The 24,027-nt window shown below is 41.3% G+C and overlaps 1 protein-coding gene and 1 long non-coding RNA gene across 2 annotated transcripts; one reads left to right on the top strand and one right to left on the bottom strand.

Moving 5' to 3' along the window:
* Positions 1-14,335: 14,335 nt before the first annotated feature.
* On the top strand, positions 14,336-17,122 carry LOC136434738 (sentrin-specific protease 8-like). The gene is made up of 6 exons (XM_066427776.1): positions 14,336-14,482; positions 15,077-15,165; positions 15,461-15,569; positions 15,813-15,931; positions 16,126-16,176; positions 16,540-17,122. Exons 1-6 carry the CDS (start codon positions 14,361-14,363, stop codon positions 16,695-16,697), a joined length of 648 nt encoding a protein of 215 aa, XP_066283873.1. The 5' UTR covers positions 14,336-14,360; the 3' UTR covers positions 16,698-17,122.
* Positions 16,072-21,225, bottom strand: LOC136434739 (uncharacterized). The gene is made up of 3 exons (XR_010755777.1): positions 21,013-21,225; positions 17,576-17,872; positions 16,072-17,249 (listed from the first exon to the last, which is right to left on the bottom strand). It is a non-coding gene; the product is annotated as an uncharacterized lncRNA (long non-coding RNA).
* Between the last annotated feature and the right edge of the window lie 2,802 nt (positions 21,226-24,027).

Here is a 24,027-nt window from a genome sequence, read left to right as displayed (position 1 = left end):
AATCTAACAGTGAGTGAAGGTTGGGTTGAAAATAACAGGAAATATTCTTGTGGTGGGCAAAAGTATCGGAAAAGCATCGTCGTTTTAAAACAGCTTTAAAGAATGATAGAATTTGTTGACTCCCTCCCCAGACGTTTTGGCTTGCCTCAAGCGGGTGTACACATTCTTCTTGCATACTCGTGACGTTTTTGACCCGAAGTGGTGAAAAATGTCTTTCTTAATTTTTCCCACGACATTCCTGAAAAGATACTGGCTCCAAAAGTACGTGTCGGCCTTCAAAACTGTTTGGAAAGGTTTTGCAGTCCTCTTTCACTGAATGGGAAATCTCTTAAGCCTATAGGATCACAAAGGAAGAACGTCAACAACTTTACTGTTACGACCTTAAACATGCTTTACGTTACCATGTTTGCAATAACAACACTAGGACGTGTTTTTATTGTTGTTATTGTATGTTTGCTTGCTTGCTTAGCATAACCGGAAAACCACATTTAGGTGTAACACATCAGTTTTGTTTCTAGTAAGTAGAAGAAACGTAAGACCAGGCTGTAATGTTTGATCCACTCACACCGGGTGGACCACTACTCTTTTCGATAAGTGTGGTGGGATCTTTAACGCGCTCAAGGTTTGGCTTTCCTCAAACGCGGGACCTCCAGCTCTACGTCCCATCCGAGATAACGTCCCCACCTGAAGCTTAGGTACTCATTTCTACCCGAATCAAATGAGAAAATAGGTGTAAAGTGCCTTTCACAAGGGCACAACGTTGGGGCCTGCTGGATTCCAAGTCAACAATGCTATTCACAAAACCAACTTGCCACCTGCCACCTGTTTTGGCCCAAGTATTGAGATTAACGTCACACGTTAGGTCGCAAATATCTAGGCGGTTTCCGCAGTACAAAGTTCGTCGCCCTCCCCCTCCCTCCTGAATTACATACCAGAATTTCTACAACGCGTATGTTGATGAGCGGTCATATCTATTTGATCTACTGATAGAAAAAGAGGTTTTAATGACTGAGTTATGTTAAAAAGCATACATACAAGACGTGAGGAAATGTCAACCACGCCTAATATACTTGCTGGTCTCCATCAACGCATGGTAAGCGGTGTTTTTTTTTTCGTTCAAAAATTAGTCTGTACAACTTAGTCTGAATCCCAGAATCCAACGTTACCTGATTCCATGGGTTGCTGAAACAATAGCAGAAGTCGGCCACAGAGTTACCATTTGGAACCCACGGCCCGGGTCAAGAAGTGTGTCAAAAACCATCTGTTGGACCGTCAGTTTTATTACGCTTTCTTGCTCAGGTAGCATCTACTAACATAATTCCTCCAGGGCACCCTGAAAAGATGCGTCCGAACAGACCTCCAACCCAACGTCCCTCAGTATAATGCACTTCAGTATATCTAAACTGTGCATACCTGGGGGGTGCTGCAATAGAGATCTCTCAAACCCACTGTTTTTCAAACTGGCAGATTTATGTAAACCGACGGATTAATGTTAATGGCGGTTATATTCTCAATATGTTCCTGTTTCATAAACCCAGAACAATTATGGCACAACTTTCCCCATGATGTACAATGGACTACCCCTAAGCTGTCGCAAGCTTTACTATGATACAAACAATGAGTAGAGTAGACATTCCAGGCAGCCTATGCAGTGGGTGTCATTCTCGATACATGTTCCCACAAACTTTGAAAGGGTATGAATTAAATCTTTCTGCCCATTCGGACGGCACGACAACATCTGGATTCAAGTGTAGAGCACATACTCCAAACGTGAAAATGCCATTTCTGGTATAACGGTTTCAACGACAGTTCTAGTCGCGTAATGCTTACATGTTGATGCTTGTGAAGACTCAAATCTTTAAGTTGTTATGCTGAGAACCTTTAAAACCCGTTTAAATTGGTCTTCTTTACACGTACAGTCCTCGCGTGCTTTCTGGGAGTGATTCGGTGCAAAGCCCCGTCTTTAAAAGACAAAAACAAGGAAGCTATGTTGTGGATCAAAGCAGCACAAGAAGATATGTATATAGATATCGTATTGTCACACAGTGAAAGCACTGAAGCCGATTTCTTCATGTACAAAACGGTGACGCTTCAACTACCACAACAATTGACAATGTTCTTTAAATTTACAAAGTATGATAGTGTTCATGTTTGGCAAAATCAATGTGCAGACTATGAAACAATCAAGGGCTTTTACTAGCTTTGATCTACGTCAATGGAAAAGCACTTTGCGGTCATTGACCCACGTAATATATCACTCCTCTGAAAAGCCGCCAATCCTTCATGTCTTAATTAATTGATAGAAATCGGAGTGTTTATGTGTACAAAGTTCACCAGCCTTTGATCCCACCAGGCTTGAACTGTAAACCCACACAAATAACGTGCAAAACAGGCTGAAGGGGCATTTAGAATGCCACTAAAGTCGTCACAGAAACGGTCGTACAAGTTTCGTAGTACACTTTTCTGATTTGATCAAAGATTTTGAAGTAACTGTCATCTTGCTGACGTACCGGTAGAAGATTGTAGAGTTGAAAACATCTCAGTAATGCCAGACTTGAAAGCACAGGAAAACCACGATTCGATGTTCCATTGTTTGATACACGTTAGGAAAAACGACGACGTCATGGCTAACTTTGGAGTGTTGACGGTATTGTGCCCACCAAATGAATGACGTAAGTTGTACTATTCAAGAGCCTCTCGCATTCGTCGATGGTATTCGGAAATGGATAAACAATCTATACACACAAACAAAGCAATTCTATGTTATTACAATACCACATCCTTATCTCAAGAGAATTAGAAGTCGGGAAGACAAACAAAACAACTTTTGATTTGCAGTTCTAAGCAAGGGAACCATTGATGACGACATCCGATTCAAACACAAGTGTTTCCACATGTGCGTTTCACAAATGGAGTGGTTAGTTGATAGTAGGAAAACACAACACAACTTCACCACGAGAATTGTTCAGAATGATCGCACCTATTACTGAGGCTACATGTACGTCACTACACTATTTTCCCATGATAAAAAAGTGAAATCAAATTAATCTATCCATGGAGGTGGGGACTTGAAACCTTGTTGGTGAGTTACAACAATCGTGTAAAGCAAATGTGTCATCTATCATTTTATAATGAGCGGTAGAGTCCACTGGGCCCAACATCTAGAGTCGACAGGTTTTTGCTATGGCAGGTCGGGTAACCGGAAATACACCATTCCCCCCCCCCCAGACCTTGCCCTTAAAGTTAATGCTTATCTGATTGTCACTACAAATGGGCCTGATCAGAATTTATCAGTATGGTGCAATAAACCAATACAATACATATGCGAGCGTATTTCGATTTCCACTTTACTGTCATCTGTAGGCAAATGGATGTCTCAAAATAACTATAAACATTGTACTTACAGGTCAAACTAGTCTTGAGCGACGTATCCTTAATGCAATCACAAAACATTGGGAAACGTCGATAAATGTGGCGGCTAATGGGATCTTGATAACGCGGCAATGCGGATTACTCTTGCAAGGAAACTGATATCGGTTGGTAATCAGCATTTGGTACTGATAGGTCGCGATCAATAGAGAGCGAATTACGCCAAACAGAAGCTTTCGTAGAATTTCACATGGTTCTTGGAACTGAGCGTGATTCCCAATGCATAGGTCGCACGTGCAATGAATAAAATCAATGAATGGCTATAACGTTGTCAGAAGACTGACCCATTTCACATCAATTTATCAACCAAACCTTTTCGGTCTTCTTTGAAATATAAAACCTCCAATAGAACAATTTTCTATATGTCAGTTTCACATCAAAATTACACACACTACAAAAGAGAACTCTCATCGGAAATAGAATGTTAATATGATAACAAGTTGAAGTTGGCCACCTATCCCGAAGAAGGTTTCCACTGTTCTCGTGATCCGTATTGCATTGATTTAAAAACATAGTCCGTAGCGTTATAAGAAAACTTTCTAAGGCCACATTTATGCATTATAAACTCAGCATTGCAGAAATATTAGTGTAGCAGAAACTGCATCCATCCATGCCATGCTTCTATACTTAACGATCTTTTGATCTCTGAACCAATGAGTAGACGCGTACGGTAGCCTCTTGCAATTGGCGCGGCGCTGACAAGTTTATAACGACCAAGCGGCGTGCCGAGTACACACGACAACACCACGGCGATACCAAGGCAACCGTGGAACAAGAGGTTCGGTTCTAGAACCCTGACAGAAACCGTCGTGCTACGAGCGTACGGTAGACCTTACAGAGTTGTTTGAGGTAACTTTACTGATATGTTTACGTGTTGGTCTGTCCAGGTATGGTGATGTCCTTGAGCGAGACGATGCACAGGAGGATCTACGCAAGACTGCTCCGGTACTGAAGGAGGGATCATCGTCTCCTTCTTCTTAACTCCCAGGTAACGTCTTGAAATTGAAATTGTTGATTCAATCGTACTATTGTTGTTGTTGACCTCTTAGCTCTTACCGACATATAACGTTAACATTTATCGACCTAAAAGTAGACGATCATAATTATAAATTCCATGCACCTGTCAGAGCTTAAATGTATATATCTCAGTACTCAGTTGTATATCACTATATCTTCATGTAAACTGCAATTCACATATCTAAAACATGGAAAATCAAGAATCTGACACCTATATCATATCTAGTCGCAAACCGTTACTACAACAGACTGAAATGGGTCATTTGAATCTTTGCAGAGAAATAGAATTTATATGAATACTAGTAAATTACTAACAGGATGGCAACCTGGTGGAATGGTTTACAGGGGAAGTCGTGAATGTGCCTACTGTGAACACAAATGAGTTAACAAATATACGGAATATCACCCAGTAGTTTACAACAAGGCCCTGGAATGGGCGGCCTCAACTGGAAAAGATCTTCCCACCTCGCTATGATAATGATCTGCTCTACTCTACTTTAATGTCGGTTCTTATATATATTAGACACTGTGTGATGCGTCTAGGCCACACACTTTGATATATGATGTGTCTGGGCCATACACTTTGACGTTAATAACGACATGCCATGTTTTTTATGTGTGCCACAATCGTGACGTCAAGAAAACTGAAATCGAAAGGTCACACAGAATGATAACTTAGTATCTCACTGGACCTGCGCCGTCGCCTGCGGCGTCGCCTGTGTGTCCTAAACTGGATTTGCGTTTAATACCCTTGATTTTATAATGGGAATATCATGCAAAACGTACAATCATGACTAAAAAGACAACAAAACACACACGGCGTAGAAAGATTCGATTTAATCGATGAAATTCGTTGAGAGCGCTGTCAAATCGCTCGGGCGCAGAGAGGTCGCCAACGTGCCGCCGGTCCAGTGAGTTAGTCATACACTTACATCGTTCAATGAAATAGGTCGTGGAGAATGGATACCTTTTCTTTTATCCCTTCATAGAACTGGTGGTATACAATCCCCACAGCAAAAACTATATTTTCTATATTTTTGTATCTTTTTTCCAATATTGTCTAGTGTCATAAACATCTTGAATGTATCCCTTTTTGATGACGAAAAAGCAGCACGCTTACCACGCAGCCTCCGTTGTGGACATTTTGCATCCCAACTACATTTTTATCGCAACTACTTTTCTGAGAGCCAAATGGTATTGAACTATTGATTGCTTGTGGAAAAAATGTCCGGAGGCTTTCTACAATTCTTGCAGGCTGGAGCTCATTCATACTAAGCTTCACCATTGTCTATACGGCAACAGATGTCAAAGTCCTCCAAACTCGCACCATTACTTAAAACAAAAAAGCTGCTGAAGACCGTACACAGCTTCCTGTGTTAGAATTAATCCGTCGATTTGTGACTGTCACAGCTGTCCGTGGGCTACGTTGATTTGATTATGTGAATGACATCCACGCGCGCATCAATTTTCGTCCGTTTAAAAAATAGGAATTTTTTGACCATACTGTGAGTCTTACAAAGCAGCTGAGCTGAGAAAGGATCACATATATGCTGTAAATTGCAAAAAAATCAAAACTATTTTGTCGTTGAATGCCAAAATCAATTCCAAATTCAATGCAAAAGATGTGAAGAAATGAAGATGAAGAATCTTTTTATGCACTTTACTATACTCTGTGTGTTTACTCATTTGTTCAACGTTCCTGACCACATAGAATTCATAATGAAGGCACCTTTATTTTTTTTATTCGCACGCTTGCATCAGTTTTGGGGTTCCTAGAGGATGCCATCCATATAACAAAATCAACATGGCCGTAGGAAACATAGTTTGGATACTGGTTGCGTTTCAAGCAGCAGTTTTATTCACTTCAAGTGGGAGAGAAGCAGGTGGGAAGTCTTAGCCTTTTTTCTTCTTTTACGAAAAGCAATTCAAGAACACAGAAAGGGCGAGATTTATTGTAGGCTTTTGCCGTGTAGTGTGGAGTAGAGAACATGTGGGAACGTCAATAAATGAACAGGATAAGTAAACACGAAAAACCGTGCCGAGTGTACAGCGAACAAGCTGATTTGTGTACCGGTAGGGAATGAGGCAGCTCTTGGTTCTAGAGCTATGTACCTATACATGTATCTGTAACATTGTTTAGCTAGGTAAATGTCCGGACCTGAACATCAGCAGTTGTTCCTGTACCTGAACAAACCAAAACACTAGTAGACAGGTAAATCCTACCTCAAAGATGACAATTTTGATCATCTTGCAGTTGAAAATTGAGCAAACCTGCTAATAGACTTGAATTGATATTCAAATACGTCACTAAGTTATGATGCAAAGACGACAATCTATCACTGAAAAAGATTGTTGGCTTCATGTATAACTTACAGATGATTGACCAGTTGACCGGACCTGTACCTTAACCGCATAAACCTGTACCGTACCTGAATTTTGTTTAGGTGCATAGCCCTAGCTGTAACTGTTTTTATTCATTTTGGTCAGTTTAACACTTGATGAATCAGACAAAAGTTGTGACAAGAAAAAAGGATGCTGGCTCATTGTTTTCGATGTTGGTTAAGCGAGCGAAAAGATTGAGGCAGCGGTTACTACGGGGGATGGCACCGAGGCTATAGCTAGTACTCCGCAACATCTGTTTGAAGATCACAAAAGCACGTCAACTACGCTGAAAATAATGAGTTGTCTGTTTGATTTAACGTTACCGCTAGCTTGGCGAACATAGCATTTAACGCGACACCGTCAATCCTACAGCAGCATTGACAGTGACTAGTTCTGATGATGTATCAAAACCGTCGCCATGGCAACAGACAAACAGACTTGCAGAGTCGTGACCAAGGAGATCTCAGCTGTCCGCTGACTCATTCGGAGAATCAGTCATCCTCTCAAAATATCATAATTCATTCTCTCGTGAACAATTTTTCTTCCATTCAGCCCCAGCGGCACATTAGTGTTGCGAAGACATGATTAAGCCCGATTCTTGTCTCTCATTCATCAGGGTGTCATCTAAGCACCAGCCCTGAGTCAAAATTAGGCCATGTCGATTTGATCATATGGATGACATCCTCTGGTGATCCAAAAACTGATGCGAGCGTGCGAATAAAACAAAGAGTTTGGCAAAAAAAATGTTGCCTTCATCATGAAAATCTACGTGACCAGGAAGGGTAAACAAAGCTAAACACACAGAGTATGGTATACCAAAATATAGATTCTTCATTTTAGCTCTTTCAAAACTTCTTCTTTGATTTTGGAATTGATTTTGGCATTCAACGACATTAGTATCCGTTTTCTGAAATTTTTGCAATTTACAGCATGTATTTTCTCATTTTGCAGCTGCTTTGTACAATTTACGGTATGGCCGAAAACCTCTTTTTCTGTTGTTGTTGGAAATGGACGAAAATTGATGCGCGCACGGATGTCATCCACATAATCAAATCAACATGGACTTATTTTTGTGAAGGCCCCTGCATGCCAACGGGTCCGTAAGCCCGTAATAGGGGTTACTCCCGGTGTTCTCACGTTCTGTACGGATGGACAGCGTGTAATACGGCATTTCGATCGAGAGCGGTGATTCCAAACTGAATATATGAGAGTGAAGAGTCTAGAGACATCACTCTGGGGACAGAATTTCACCTTCGGCATGTTTTGAATGAATGAATGGATGAATGAATGAATGGTTTGCTAATAACAAGTATTACATGGCAACTAAATCTGAATTTCGTACACTGTACAATATCTTTACTCTCCAAGCTGAGGAGTGGTTCCGGCTTGTTTTTGACGTGTTTAGGCGTTTTTGTCGGGCTTTCTACTTTGTCATGTTTTTTTTGTCTCAGTCTATAAACTTTAATTTAACGATAAACCAGCCGGAAGCACTCCTCTGCTTGGAGAGCTAGAGTACAATAAAACACTTAGAAAATACAACTGACGTCTTGGACATGTAAACATTATACGTTTTATATTTGATGTGTGAGAATGCTTCTTTCTTTTCATGCTTCTTTAGAATAATTTCATTCCATTTAACACTAGTTACAGTATCATTCTATAGTCTATATAGAGCTTCATAGTAAGCAAAAACGGTGTAACAATGTGTAATCTATTGCCGAGTTATCAGCCTAGCTATCATCGTACAGACGTTTAAGTCTAGTCATACATGTATTTTCGTGGAAACCTGCACGGGTATAACATGCGATATTTCCATGTCAAAGCACAGAATATTGATCAATACCTCCCCGGATCACATCACCTTAGATGCACTTCCCACTCAAGCCACGCGCTTGTCAGACCAATACCGTCCGGGAAAGACCGAGAAAGATCATGGACTGGTGTACACATGTACGCACTGTACACGGAACCTGAGACAGAAGAGATACAGGCAAAGTTGCAAAATGTTGACTTGAAATACAAGTTTTACCCCCCCCCGGTCTCCTTTGCCTCAATTTTCATTCCTTATCTGACTTATCATGATCTCTAGAGTAACAAATAACCATTGGAGCCCTGAGGGAAATTTTCTGGTCTCTACCAGACTAACTATGTTGGCTATAGCGAGAATGATTCGCCAGGGGAGTTTGGAAACCACAGGTTGTGACCAGACGCGCAGTCGGGGGGCTGTTAGCCTTCCCGCGGACCGACTCTTCTGGCCTATTAGTAGCCTCCAACAGGCCTTCCTACGGGGGTATGGATCGTAGAATTCGGCAAAAAAAGGAATAATTGGCCAGTACAGTCAGTCCACGGTAAGGTTAATAATACTGAAAATATTACCCTTTGGTGGCAAAATCCTCTTGGCAGATATTCTCCCCGTAGCTGGTGTGGTTAGTTTGGTCAAGGGTTTGGTAGAGACTAGCCAATTATTCCCTTTTTGCTGAATTCTAGGAAGCATTCCTCCGTAGGAAGGCCTGGTGGAGGCTATAAATTTTCATCAATTTGCTGTCCTTTGGTAGCATTTTGTGTGGTATATATCTGGTGGTTTCTGGGATGGAAGGCTTGATTTCTACTGCGATATTAATACAGCAAGGATATTGAAATAAACCAGGGATGATAGCATGCAAGTAATTTGATGAAGGTAGCCCCGAGCCACAGGACGAGTTTAGTACCAGGTTCACAACAGATGCAGTATATAAAGCTCGCCAAGCCTGATAAGTTATCACGCTGCGGGGTTCTGCAACCACTATTATTAGCCTCAAAGCATATTATGATCGTTTAATGTACTTTTATTGCTATATCAAAATTTATTGTTGTGTATTAATATCAACTTTATTTCGCAACACCCTTCACCTTGTGAGGTAGTATCTAGTTCACGAAAGGGACAGGTCTAAAATGGCAAAAATAGAAATAAATTGAAGATCTCATACCTCCGTGACATGATAGAGCTTTGGTAAAGTTGTTGGCAAAATGTTATAACACAACCATGTCCATGTCACATATTACATGCTCAACTCTTGGGCACGTGACATTCCTGATTTTTCCAATTGGCCATGTGCCAAAGTTCACTTCCTGCCAGCCTGCCGAAGACATTTGGATGCAGGCTGGGCCAGCTCACCTTCACATCCTGACAGTCTCCGGTTACAAGTCAGTCCGGGTAAAGACTTGGACCCGGGCCAGAGGAAACAAACCCGAACACAAACAAACAAACAAACAAACAAACAAACAAACAAACAAACGAACAAACAAACAAGCAAACAAACAAAAAGACCAAAAACAGTCCCTCCCTTTCACGGAGGTGAAAACATTTGTAAAAGACATTTGAATGACAAGCAGTGACTGATGAGTACAAACAAAAACAAGATTGATCGATGAAGGTTAGACACCCAGGTAATGAGATACGCAAGAAAACAGTTACTCAACTTCATATTTTCATAGTTTCTTTTGTTTAAAGGAGCATTCCACTCCAGCAGTGGGTATCATAATTCGTCAGATACTTAATTGTTAGGCTTGGATCCAATTTGTTTTGTCAAATGTATCATAATAGCCTGAACGCAGGGTGAACATCAAAGCGGTCGAATACTTTGACCTTCCCACATGGTTCCTAATAATGAACTCGGAACTTTGATGACTCAATGCATTGCGTTTTTACGACTCAGTTGGACGTATATGATCTCAAAGAACGTGCCGTAGACAAGAGTCCGGTGTATGCCGACTGGTTGATTGATCTTAAGCGGTGCTTGAGGGAATTGGTTTCTGGTAGCTGTTGGCACAACGGTGTAAGGAAACACGTCTCTTGAATAAGGCGGGTGATTAAAACCGCAAAGCCTGCTGCGGAAATGACTTGGATTGGAAGCTTAAGGCCATCGAGAATGGAAGGAAGCCCTTTCAAACTTTTACTCAATACTTCGATATCTGCGAAAAAGAGTGAAGTACATCGTTTGAAATATGGTGGTTGTATTTGAAAAGCAGGATATAAGATTACTTGTCATTATCGGTATACTCGGCTAGCGGTCTGATGTACTTACGTTTTAGAGCGTAAATGCAATGTCGTCTCCTAAAGTTGATTGACGTGTAGGATGCGCGGTGTGTGAGTCGTGACACTAAATGCTTCATTGAGTTTCGAAAGGTTCGCAGAATTTCATTTAAATGTAAAATTTCCATACCACCATGTGCGTGTATGATAAATTATGCGGTGCTTAGAATTGATGGAGCCCATTTTCTTCTTACAGACTGAGGACACAGCGTGGTGATCTGTGGTGTAAACATGGACTCGGGTACGGTAGCGCTGGATCGTAATGTCGTGCCACGGTCAGAGAACGGAGTTGTGGAGACCAAGATCGGGATGTCGTCTTCCTTTGAGTCCAAGCGGCCAAGCGTGTCGTTCAGTCACCTGGCAGAGGAAGATCGTCATCAGGGCAAACCGAAGAGCAAGCTACCGAAAGACGCGGCGGATGTAAGAGAGATTTCAGCGCAGATTGTCGCGGACGTGCTAGCCAGGTCTGTCCTGGAACACCTGGTGGTAAATCAGAAGAGATTGGGACTGAACGCGGAAGCACTGGCAGCGGCGCGGGCAGCCGCACACTGGGCCGCAAGCAGGCCGGCGGCGCCCTGCTTACACAACCCGGAGGCTGCGGCATGGGAAGTTATACAAGCTACCGACAAAGCCTTGAAAGCGAGTCGGGTCGCCAGAGAGCCGAAATTAGCCAAGAAAGACGACGTTAAAAACTCAGACATCGGGAGAGTGAACGGGAAGAACGGACAGTCAGTGGCGAACGGGACCAATGGTAGGACTAAAGAGAAAGCCGAGAACGGTACACGTCCTAAAAAGACATTTAGGAGCAAAATGTGCACCATTTTGTGATTTCCGTACCTCACACCTGTTCCGCGGATCTAATCTCCTGTATTCACATGGTCTCAGGTGTTTTGTACGATCGAAAATTGTAATCTTAATGAAAAGGAAGGTCTCTTGTATACGTGAATGAAAATCGTAATGGCCAAAGGAATCCCTTTCAGCACCAAGGACAGCCTGGTCTTGTGTGCATTAATGTGCTTTCCGGATTGGAAAGAAAAGGAGTCATATTTTTCAGCTGCTCGTACTATTTCTATACGTAATCTCACTGAATTTTCTTCGCACGTATTTATGATTTGCATATTTACCGCCAGTTGTTGTGATTATGATATTCTATTAAGTCACCATTCCACAAGACGGTGATCTCGCTGCGACCACGCAGCGACCTAAACTGGATTTGTGCTATAGCCCTTGATTTCAGAATTTGTATATCATACAAAGTGTAGAAGTATGACTGGAAAAACAATTAAACGCACAAAGAGTAAAAAGGTTCGGTTTTTTAATCTGTGAAATTCGTCGAAGGCTCTGTCAAATTCCAAGTCGTAGCGCAGTTGCAGCGAGGTCGCCGCCCTGTTGGAATGGGGGTGCGCGTGTACATGTTATATCAGTGTTCAAAGAGTCATGGACGAAACGTGATCGATATATATATATATATGATGTTGCACACTGTCTTCTGTCCACGAGAATAAGATTTTCTGATCTTTGACCGGGCTCTGACGTCAATCGTGAGCCGTGTACGTGTTGAAATCCCATGTATGTGGATCATCTGCTGTTGTGACGTGCCGTTGCTTAGCAACCAGGTTCAGACACAGGTTAAGAATTGCCCCGTATTGACGATACTGACGAAACGGCGAAATTGCCCGAGTAGCTTTACATATCCACGTCCTTCGTTTGTATTTTTTGGAGGTTGAATATTCATATTTATCACTCCCTTTGCAAAGATATGTACTGACAACGTTCTTGTCATTGTTGGTAACCTTTATTGCACATTTGTTGTACAATACATGTACTTGCTCGTTATGATTAGTTCTCACGTGATCATCACGTGATGCCTACATGCTTGTTTTTATGCAGTTCTCGTGTGGTTGAGGATTTTCCTCAGACAAATGAATAAATTATATCGCTTCAAAAATAAAACACTCGTGTTGCCTTACCTGAGGTATGATTACGACGTTAGGTCAATAAACATTTTTTTCTGACCCACTTGCGGTTATTGTTACGTATGAGGCTTAAATTTTACCACTATGATAATACATATCACTATAGGTGACACAGAGCACTGGGTATGGTAGAGATTCACTGTGTATAGGTAGCTAAAATCAGGAGAAGTTAGACTGATGTGCAGTGCAAAAGAAAGGGGAGAAAGGAACTTTTCAACAGACCTGAATCATATCATAACTTTCCGAGCGAAAGTAAAACGTGAAAATCTTAGTTGAACTGCCCTCGTGCTGGTATATATAAGGACATTCAGTCGTCGTTTTAACTGAGACTGTTGTAACTTGAACATTTTTTTCGATTGTTGTAAAATAACCTTTTCAATTACATGTACAAAACTACGTAATTATGAAAGGTTTTATTACCATCAATATGTTGTCTAAATATGAAAATCTGCCAGTCCGTTCTGAGGCAGTGTTCTGCTGCGTCTTGCAGCGCTCCGTTTTCGTAAAATTTGATTAACACTGGATGGCCTGTATAACACGATTTCCGTCTGATCGGCGTCAGTTTTATGTGTCGCTCAAGACGGACTCGATTTTCAAAGAACCAATACGCAGTTTAGCTGGTGTTTATCACGTGACTCTGTGTAGTTACGCCATCAAAGGGCCGGAGATGGAATTAGGGCAAGACACGGATGCGTTTAGACTCGAAATTGTGTCAAGTCATTAACGGTGGTTGATCTAGCCGAAATACAATTACAGATAGTAAGGTTAGGGTAGGGTAAGCACAATTCTGTTAGACGATGACGTCTGTTCTGATATCATTTCACGACAAGCATGTCTGGTCTTAGTGAGAACCGTGATTTCATTGAATCGGTATCTAATGATTATCGGAAGCCAGCGACGGCACTGGTAAATAATTCGTAACCCCCTTGGTAAAACTAGGGTAACGTTATAGTGAAATGTAGTAAATAGTTTTGATGATACATAAATGTGGTTGGAACAACAGAAACCACTGGCGATGAGGAACTCCATCGATTTGGAACTAAACTGCAACCAGCACTTGGCAGTTATAGGGCATGTTCAATATTACGCATATGCTATATGGTGTATAAACTGTGCATGATAAAGATATCTATCGTTATTTTGAGACGAATATTGACAACATTGCATTTGCAAAGACACGAAATATCAACATTTTTGTTATCAAACTTTTTTATGGAACATTTCCCAATTTAGGGACTGTACGATACTCAGTAGGGGTGGGGTGAGGCTGGTGTATGGGAAGGAAGGGGGTGGCATGGAAACTTTTTTAAGTGGGGAGAGAGGGCCATTGATCATGAGAAATATTGGGATGGGGGACGGTCACGGAATTTTCTTTTAGTGTACGGTCAACGGACTAACACACCCTCCCCCGCTAAATATCGTACAGTCCCTAATGAAAGAAAGTGGCTCGTGCGCAGGGTCACTGCGCATCAGTCTGTAAAAACATGGCGGACCTAGCAGACGACATCGTCCTGAGTTTCCACGATTCTTGCCTCAGACAGTCCGACGTCAGACTTCTACAGCCGCCCAACTGGCTGAATGATAAGATATTAGGCTTTGCATTCGAGTAAGTATGAAGTTTCAACACCTCTTTGTTGGGAAATGCGGAATTTCACTGTTCAAAATGGCTGTTGTGAAAAGTGGGAGGGGAGGGGGGCAGTCATGCTTTTAGCTTCCGGGCGTTGAAGACATTTTACGTCTAGTCTGTGGGTTTGTCAGTTTGAAGTTTTATTTATGCAACAGCATCATATGAATCTAACACATATTTGAGTGAACCTTCAGTCAATTTGTAATAATGTTAAGGTAAGTATTTCAACGCAATATTTTTGAATCAGAGTATTTATTTTCAAACACGCCAGTGGAAAATGCCCTGCCTGGCATGGTAGTAACGGCTCCCACCATTGAGTCGTACCGTGCCAGACTGGAGGCCTGCCCGCCTTAGCATGGGACTTCCTCCCCCCGTACTTTTCCACTCGCGGGGTCATCTGGGGGAACACCATGATGATGATGAAAACACTATGAGTAGCACACACTGCACTTCATTACATTGTAATTTTATGAAAGGGTATCCTATTTCTTTTTTTTTACTGTACCATATATTGTATCATCTTGCATTCTGCTTTTTGTTAGGTTTGAAAATCTAAGCTATTCTCCGCCACAGGTATTATGAAAGGGTGCAGTTCCAGGACTTTTCATCAGATGTCACTTTTATCAGCCCTGATGTCACACAGTTCATTAAGTACAGCCAAGGTCAGTGGATAAGCAGTCTTGTTGATTTAGAGAAAAAAATCATTCTGATCATTTGGTGCAACAAGCTTTCTTTCTCACTAAAAGCAGCTATTGTATTTCATGTGTTTCACTTGAGTAGTAGAGTAGAGTGTTGACAGCCACTCGATCGAGAGAGTAAGGCAAGTCTACATGGTTTCATCACTTTCATCAAGTAGAATAGAGTAAAGTAGACACCTTTAATTTCCTTGGATGGCCCTGTTGGCCTGCACAATTATATACACGCCCGATAATAGCTTGTATGTATTCTTTTCTTTAGGAGATGACCTGGCGCCGTTTCTTGAACCACTGGACCTTTCCTCCAAAAAGTTAGTTTTCCTGGCTGTCAACGATAACACCAACCTAGAGTCTACAGGTGGCTCTCACTGGTAAGTTACAATAGTTTTACATTGTGGCCCGGTAATCTTTGTACATGTATGTACCATACCATACCTATAGGACCTATTGGGGTACTGGTGTTTCCACTTAGCCCACTGGTAACACAACCCCGCTGCTTGGTCATTTGAAGCAAATTCACTGGATCTGTGGGCTAGAGTTCAATCCTAGAGTCCCTAGCTTGGACGTGTTGTATAAAGGACTGCAACTGATTTCACCTATGATTCCTCCACCAGGAGTTTACTACTGTACAGACGAGATGTCGCAGAATTCCAACATTTCGACTCCTCTCAGGGAAGTGGCAACTCAGCTCCAGCAAAACTCCTGGTTAAAAGGGTTCAGCCATTCCTAGGACGTATGTTCTTTTCCTCTTTACTTGTTTGTATAATCCTTATTGAATTAGACCTATTCTCACCGCACCTCTTCTAGATTTGTAGTGACAGGTGCATTATTCTATTGTGTGTGTGTGTGTATGTCGTCTCACTTTCTTGCAAGTTGCATTGTTCATATTTATTATGATTGATATTGATTATGATTGATTTTTTTCAGAATCATCAAAGATTACCTTTAGAGAGATGGATGCTCCACATCAGCAAAATAGTAAGTTATTACTCAAGGGTTGACTTAGTATATACTGTGATGGGAAGAATATATGTTGCATACTGTTAGTAGTGGTACATGTTTATCTTTGTACTATTTGTATTGACTTCTTATTTTGTAAGTGTAAATCTTTTGTTGTCAGTGATGAATACTGGTAAATGATTCGCAACTCAACATACACAACAAATTGTGTCATACTATAATTTCAAATTTTGAAAAGTTTTCCGTACAGACATGCAAAAAAAGATCTAAATAGGACCCAAATATTATAGTTTTTCTGATATTGTACAGATTCACTATGCTTGTTGATCATAACTGAGCTTTCTCTCTCTCTTTTTTTTGTACTGTTTCAATGATCATTAGGTTATGACTGTGGAGTCTATGTCATCTGCAATACTGAACACCTGTGCAGAAACCTCCTACAGGGAGACACCTGTCAGATCAAGGAGACAGTCACAAGTGCAAGTGTGAAACAGAAAAGAACACAACTCCTGGAACTGATAAGCTCTTTAGGGAGATAGTCTCAGATTTTACTCATCAACTCTCTCTGAAAGACCTTCATTACGCAATACAAAGTTGACCATGTGCAACATACAATTGTAAAATCATAACTGAAGGCTCTTAAGTGTGACCAGGCTAGTTGGAAAGCCTTGGCTGCCTTACATATGCACCTATAAGATAGGCAAGAATGAAATTAACCCACCACACTTTTCAACAAGGGTAGGGGTCTGCATTGGTGTGAATGGATCAAATCTATGGCATCTGGTAACACAGATTGTACTTGGGATACAAAATTGGTGTGCCATGCCTTCAGTCATGATTTACTGGTAATACCATGCATAGAAACAAACAAACAAACAAACAAATAAGTACAATGTAATGATGGAGCAGAGGTAATGGTTGACTTCAAGATGACTTGCAACAACAGCTGCAAAAGTCTTCACAACACTGTTGTATGGCTCGTATTTTCTTGTACCACCACCACATCAAGCACATTGCCAGGCATGTTGCCACTCCAGCAATGAAACCGATAAGACCAGCATAACCACCGTTACTATCAGGCACGCATATTGCTACAGAAAAAGGGGGGAAGTAGTAAAGAAAAGGTTCTTTAGATAAAGGTAACACTGTGACCTACAACCTCAATGTGTGTTAAGGACAGTGTGAAAATGCTCACTTGCTTAGCCTTCGCAATTCATGATCCCCCCAATGGACCCACTCTGCTGCTGGGTTGGTCCTCCCCTTGTCTAAGGTATGGTTGCTTAAACTTTTAGCCAATGGCTAGGTATACTTCCAACTTTAAAGTTAAGGATGATGGTTACTTACATCTATAGATAATGCAAACCATTTTTACATGCATCATCCAAATCCTGAATTTGAGAAATATTGCCTTTAGTACCTTGAGTAGGTGTCGGTTGCATTGGTTGTGTGGGTGCTGGCATGATGGTGGGTTGCATGGTTGCCGGTAGAGTCTTGAAGTACAAGTAGTCCCCACTCCAGTCACTCTCGTCCATCTTGTACAGGTTGCAGGTTGAAGTGGATGAAGAGAAATTTCCACCCCGTGGCAACCATTGGAAGGCCAGGCAGAAGCTGGAATTCAGGCAAGCTTCCGCACATTTCAGTGTGGTAAAATTGCCGGAAATGGGTGTGGGTGTGACTGCCTGGAAACCGTCCACGGGGTCTGTCACTGTGACTTCTGCAATAGAAGTTTAGTATAGTTTAGGCCACACCATATGATTTTATGGATGACGTCCTCTGGAGACCCCGTAACTGATGCGCGCGGGTGTAAAAAAAGAAAAATCCGGCCATGCAAAAAAATGCTGCTGAACCACAGGACTACAAAGCTGGTATTGCGAATTGAACCACAGAACACATGTACAGTGTATCAAACAAACAAGTCTTTTAGATATTTGTAGGAAGTACATGTCGGTTGTCTTGTTCATCATAGCAGCTGCAGACTCAGCTCAAATGATTGATGTTTAATATATTGACAAGAACGACCAAAGATATATACTATTGGAGGGTATCTGGTTAATTTGGCAAGTTCCGAAGTTCCGTGGAGCTTCGGAGGAGGTGATTCTGGCGACGCCTCAGTGGCGAGCCAAATGGTATAGTATTGTGTGCAGTTTGTAAATATTCTAGGAATTGCACAGTTATTTGTCCAAAGGCATTTTAAGCCAATAAGAATGTTTGGAATGTTAGTCAGCAGTACGGATAGAAAGCCATGCAGGCCCCTCTGGGGACATTCGTCCTAGATAGACAGACAGGCAGCTACATCTGTTTACCAGATGTGTCAGGCTTATGTATACATGACCTCAGATTTACAGTAATACTGTTCTTTTCTAAAACAATGTGTGGCTGATACAATGTTTTTTAGATGTCCTAATGCTGGTCCTTACAACTGTAAGATTTAATGTCTTTCTTCTGGGAATGGGTCATAACTGCATCAACTTTGTACTGATAAAGATTGTGCACACGCTGCTTCAATTACCTACACAAGCAGAATAGTTGAAGGGCATTAACCCCATTCAAGACAGGAACAAGCCATATACTAGTACCACACGTTAACAGAAAATACTTGAAATCAAGGAAGCCGGACAGAATCTGGAACGATGTTAAAATGGAAATCATGTTCAGATCGATCAATGAAAAATTTCACTGCCGCAAGGAAATTCAGCAAGCCAGTTGTAATAGTGCTAGATAATCATCCTGCCACTATCCTGCTGATATAATCCTGTAAAATTCCAAGAATTGTCGGGGACATATTTTTACAAATCAACATTTCTGTGGATTAAGATTCCCAGGCTGGCATTTCATTAGGACTCCATGAATTACTGGCATTCCTTTAGGACTAGCGTTCCTGTTATTCCACTGGGACTCAAATTCCATCCTGGTATTCCTGATGGAAGTCCTAATAGCTAACATCCCTGGCCATTCACATTCTAGAGGTCTTAGTTCTATAGGGCAGGGAACATAAGTGTACAAGCTGTTGCATTGTGTGTGCTGTGTCTGTTGGTCAGTGGACTATAATGATAGAATTTGTGTACATTTTGCCTAACATGCTGTTCAAGTAAACAGCAGTCCTATCAGAGTAGAATAGTCATTGTGTGTGGTGGGAACCCAATCCGTGGACGCATTGGATTCCCACCATACACAATTACTACAAGAATGGACTCTTCCAGCGGCGAATTGACCAACAAGTATCTAGCCTGGGTACCAGACCACCGCGCTCCTGGCGCTTATCCTTCGGCCGGGGAAGCAACTCGCGCCGCCGCCACAGATAGCACACGGCCCACTAATTACCTCTCGCGATAGAAATCCGAGTTCGGCTGCCAAACGCTCCCGGGTGCCAACTCTATACCTACTACTAGGTATTCCCCGCTGCCAAAGGGGTTACCATCGCATCGCGCGAAAGGTCTGGTATCCAGGCTAACAAGTATCATGCAAATTTCTGAATGTAAACAACTACAACCTTGCGAAAGATTTCTTCTGGGGAAGAACTTCCGTAATCTGATAGTCCAGAAAAGTTGGCATTACGCAGCGGACACTTCTTCGGAACCAACTCAAGTTGTGCAAAAGTTTCACAAATTTCTGCTGGACACACTACAAATTTCTGATGGTTATTTCATACTGTAAAAAATCATACAGTACCAGTGAGCCTTTGTGTACTCTTGATGTACTCTAAGCAAAAACAAGTAAAAAAGCCATTGTTATATATATATATATATATATATATATATATATATATATATATATATATATATATATATATATATATATATATATATATATATATATATATATATATATATATATATATATATATATATATATATATATATATATATATATATATATATATATATATATATATATATATATATATATATATATATATATATATATATATATATATATATATATATAACAATGGCTCAAAAACAAGTAAACAAGCCATTGTTATATATATATATATATATATATATATATATAACAATGGCTTGTTTACTTGTTTTTGCTTCGAGTACATCAAGAGTACACAAAGGCTCACTGGTACTGTATGATTTTGATGATAAGTAAACAAGCCATTGTTGTATATATATATATATATATATATATATATATATATATATATATATATATATATATATATATATATATATATATATATATATATATATATATATATATATATATATATATATATATATATATATATACATATATATATATATACATATATATATATACATATATATATATGTTACATTACAGCTCATGATGGTGTTATTGTCCTGTTCTTACACTCATGGCCGCCCTGAGGCCGCAAGAACTCATAACTACCCATACAAGCAGGGGTTACAGTAATGAACTCACGCCATGCAGATTTTCACGTTGCTTTGTCGTTATGAAACTTACAAAAATGCTATGCAATATGCAAAGTTTCTGTAGGTTTCGAATCTTGAATAATCGTTTCGTGAGATCTTTTTTTACAACTGAGGCCACACCACTGGAATACATCCACGCGCGCATTGATTTTCGCCTGTTCTAAAAAAATCACCTTCTCCGCGGGATCCATGGCTCCTTTTTTTGCCACTGATTACGACTATTAAAATATCACATTCATCGTCTGTCATAGCTGAATATCAGCCCTTAATAAGAACAAAATGTCATAAGAGATCGGTAAAAAGAAAACAGAGGAACGAGGGGAGTCTGCAACGGGGGTATCCGTGGCGACTGAAATGAGGACGTATTTGTAGTTATCCCCAAATCGCTGAGGCTACAACGGAGGCTAGTGTTGTCTAGTTTGATAGTGACTTTAGTCACTTTACCTACCGGTTGCTTGAGCTTGACCGCTGGGACTCGAGACCAACACCTTGAGTACAACTGCTGACACGACTAACAACAAGACGACAGGCTTCATTTTGATGCGATGCGAACGGCTGTAAGGTAACTGTTACCTGTTGTTTCTCAGATCTACCTATATTGTACAGTCCCACCAGACATGTTCGTGCCAGAACTTGCTCTCCGAAACCAAAACCTCCTTGCCGAAACTACACCAGTATGCAAATGAGCCCGAGCGGGACGTCACGCGCTCCGATTCTTTGGTTTCACCCAGCTACCACGTCGTACGTATGTAACCCGATATGATCAAATCACTGAACCGAACAGCGAAAAGGTTAACGTTGGGTAACCTAAATTCGTGGGGTACTTAAAGTCGGGATATTTCGAAAACGGGGTATTTAGGGATATTTGCTAGATGCAACATCAGTAATACCGCTAGAAATGCAAATCTGACAGACTTACGTATTCAGAACACTGTCTGAAAAGCTTCGATAAGCATGGATTATAAGGCGACGGGGTCAAAAACTCTCCGTCCCTTATTGGAACAGTCTGAGGGCTTCGTGGGAGAATTACCCAACATGGTTGTCGGGTGGTTTATAAGAAAAATGTCACATCCGTTTCCTGCTAAACACAATTATTTACAAGACAACTTATTACAATCTATTTTGCTAACCTGCAACTGCATTCTAAGTGTGATTAATCATCAAAACTCCTCTCTGTTGCTACAACCTACGGCACGTGTATTTTCCCGCCGCCATATTGTTAACCAGAATCCTGTTGTCAAGCAGACGACAAAGGTTTGTGAGGAACACTTTTTTGTCTAAATGCTGCGTGTGATAGTGGACTGAGGAAGATATTTTCCTCAAAGTTTGCTCCTAACACAACAAGGAACACATGGACATAGTCGTATTACCATTGCTACCGCATCCAGCTAGTTTGCCATGAATAATGTAACGTTACACGTTGCCCGATGATGACGATGGGCCGACTTTGAGTGAAGTTCTACCGACTCAACACACGGGTTGTTCCCGAACTGGCCTGATGTGTGCGGTACGGCCGTTTTTTCGTGTATTTTTTTTACTTGGACACGTCTATATCCATAGCACTCTCCTCAAGCCAAGGATGGAACGAATAGCTGCCGTATAAAATGTGATTAGCGGTAAAATATTCAAGACGAATCTTCTCTCCCGAATTAATGTGCCCCCCTGTCCGACAGCACTGTCATTCTGCGTGCGGCGGACGGTAGTTTTAAGTTGAAATATTATGATGTCAGCACGACTAGAGACAAAATCTACCATATATATGATTAGTGCAAAGATAGTACATGATACTGGCAGAATTATAGAAAAAAAGGATGGTTTATTGTTCTGCTAGATTGATTTCAGTCAACCATTAACGGAAAAATCCCGAATTTATGTTACCCAACGTTACATCCCACCTGCCTTTGCTACCTGGTTAGTAATACCCACCCCAACATTCCTTACTCCTGATATCATGGAAAAGTGTGGAAAATACTACATGTATACAAGACGCCCTTGATGTATACAAATGAATGACTACGTCGGCGTTCACGTGATAAACGCATGGTCATGATGTTTTGCTGTGCAAAAATGAACCACAGGTGCGGGGGTCGCTAGGTTGTATCAAACCTTCCTAAAACTAGTAAGAGTTTTCAACCTCGAATCACCATGGATAGTTGAATATCAAATAATGGTTTAACGTCGGATACTAGCTATCATATAAGTTCGATGAAACACGCGGTGTCAAATTGCAGATGAAATACGCCATGCATGACGCTTCCATGCAACTTGCTGTTACTGGCCGTTCAGGAGTTTATCCTGTTATGTCGCTGGACGTAAACCTATTTCATTGTTATGTAAAAGAAGAGTCATGACTAGGGACTATACTTATGAAGTTCTGTATTGCTCATGGGAACAAGCATTGGCAAAATACACTTCGACATGTGGACATGACCCAAACTGGACGAGAACTGGTCGTGCACGATAAACTGGTCATGTTAACGTTAGCTGTTGTTTCTCAGATCTGGTTCATGAGACGACTGACAAGCTCTAAAATGAAAGTAAAGTTTCGGTTCCGCCTCAGTGTTGCACACCTTTGTTGTTCAGACCCACCAGACTGTGAGCAATCCGCGACGATAAGTTATTGTTTCCACTGCGACAATGAATGAAGACCTTTATACCCACTGGATTCAGTACAGGTCACAAGAAAACAGTTTACAAATACATATTTACAATCAATACAATGGCAAGCTAGCACTAGTCTTATAATTACGTGAACTTGATTTGGCTTCTTCTCGCTCTCGCTTCTTAGTAATGGTGTAAGTATAGGTTTTATATAGTCGATGTTCGCGCCAAAACTTGGCCCTCCAAAAAATCCATGCGCAGGGCCTGCATGCAAATGAGCCCGATCGTGACGCCGCGCCCTCCGATTCTGGCCCAGAACACCGGCAAAGCTTACTGCTAGTCTCGTTCGCGGCCTTTCACGCGCTGGCATTTATTGTAGGGGACTTCACTGCTTATTCGCGATATCTGCAACATATGGGCCAGGTTCTTTATGCCGGAAAGGTCGCGTCTGCGCCCGTCTGTCCCTATAAGATCCTATAACCTCCTTACTTGTTTCACCCAGCTCCCATGTCCGTACGTAACGTGAACGTAACATTAACTTAGCGCATATCATCATACGGTTACATGACAAGGGTGACCGGGTGATAGAGCTAGGGCCAACAAGGTCACATACCAGGGGGCCTAAAATCAAACTTCGGCTTTACAACAGCACCTGCCCACATACCAAATATCATCGTAATCCGTCCAGAGATTCTGGACTTACGCTGACTACAGTAGTGCGGAAACGCAAACACAAGCACACACACAGACACATCCAAAACTGTATCTCCATTTTTCATGGATATAGTAACAGGTTGTACCCTGACTGCCGCTCTCCAAAATGTTCCTGCATTTTACCCTATTTACGATAGAGGCCGCTGCT

The sequence above is a fragment of the Branchiostoma lanceolatum genome, chromosome 5, assembly GCF_035083965.1.
Source record: "Branchiostoma lanceolatum isolate klBraLanc5 chromosome 5, klBraLanc5.hap2, whole genome shotgun sequence".
NCBI classification, from domain to species: domain Eukaryota; kingdom Metazoa; phylum Chordata; class Leptocardii; order Amphioxiformes; family Branchiostomatidae; genus Branchiostoma; species Branchiostoma lanceolatum.
This window is presented reverse-complemented; position numbering and strand designations above follow the sequence as displayed.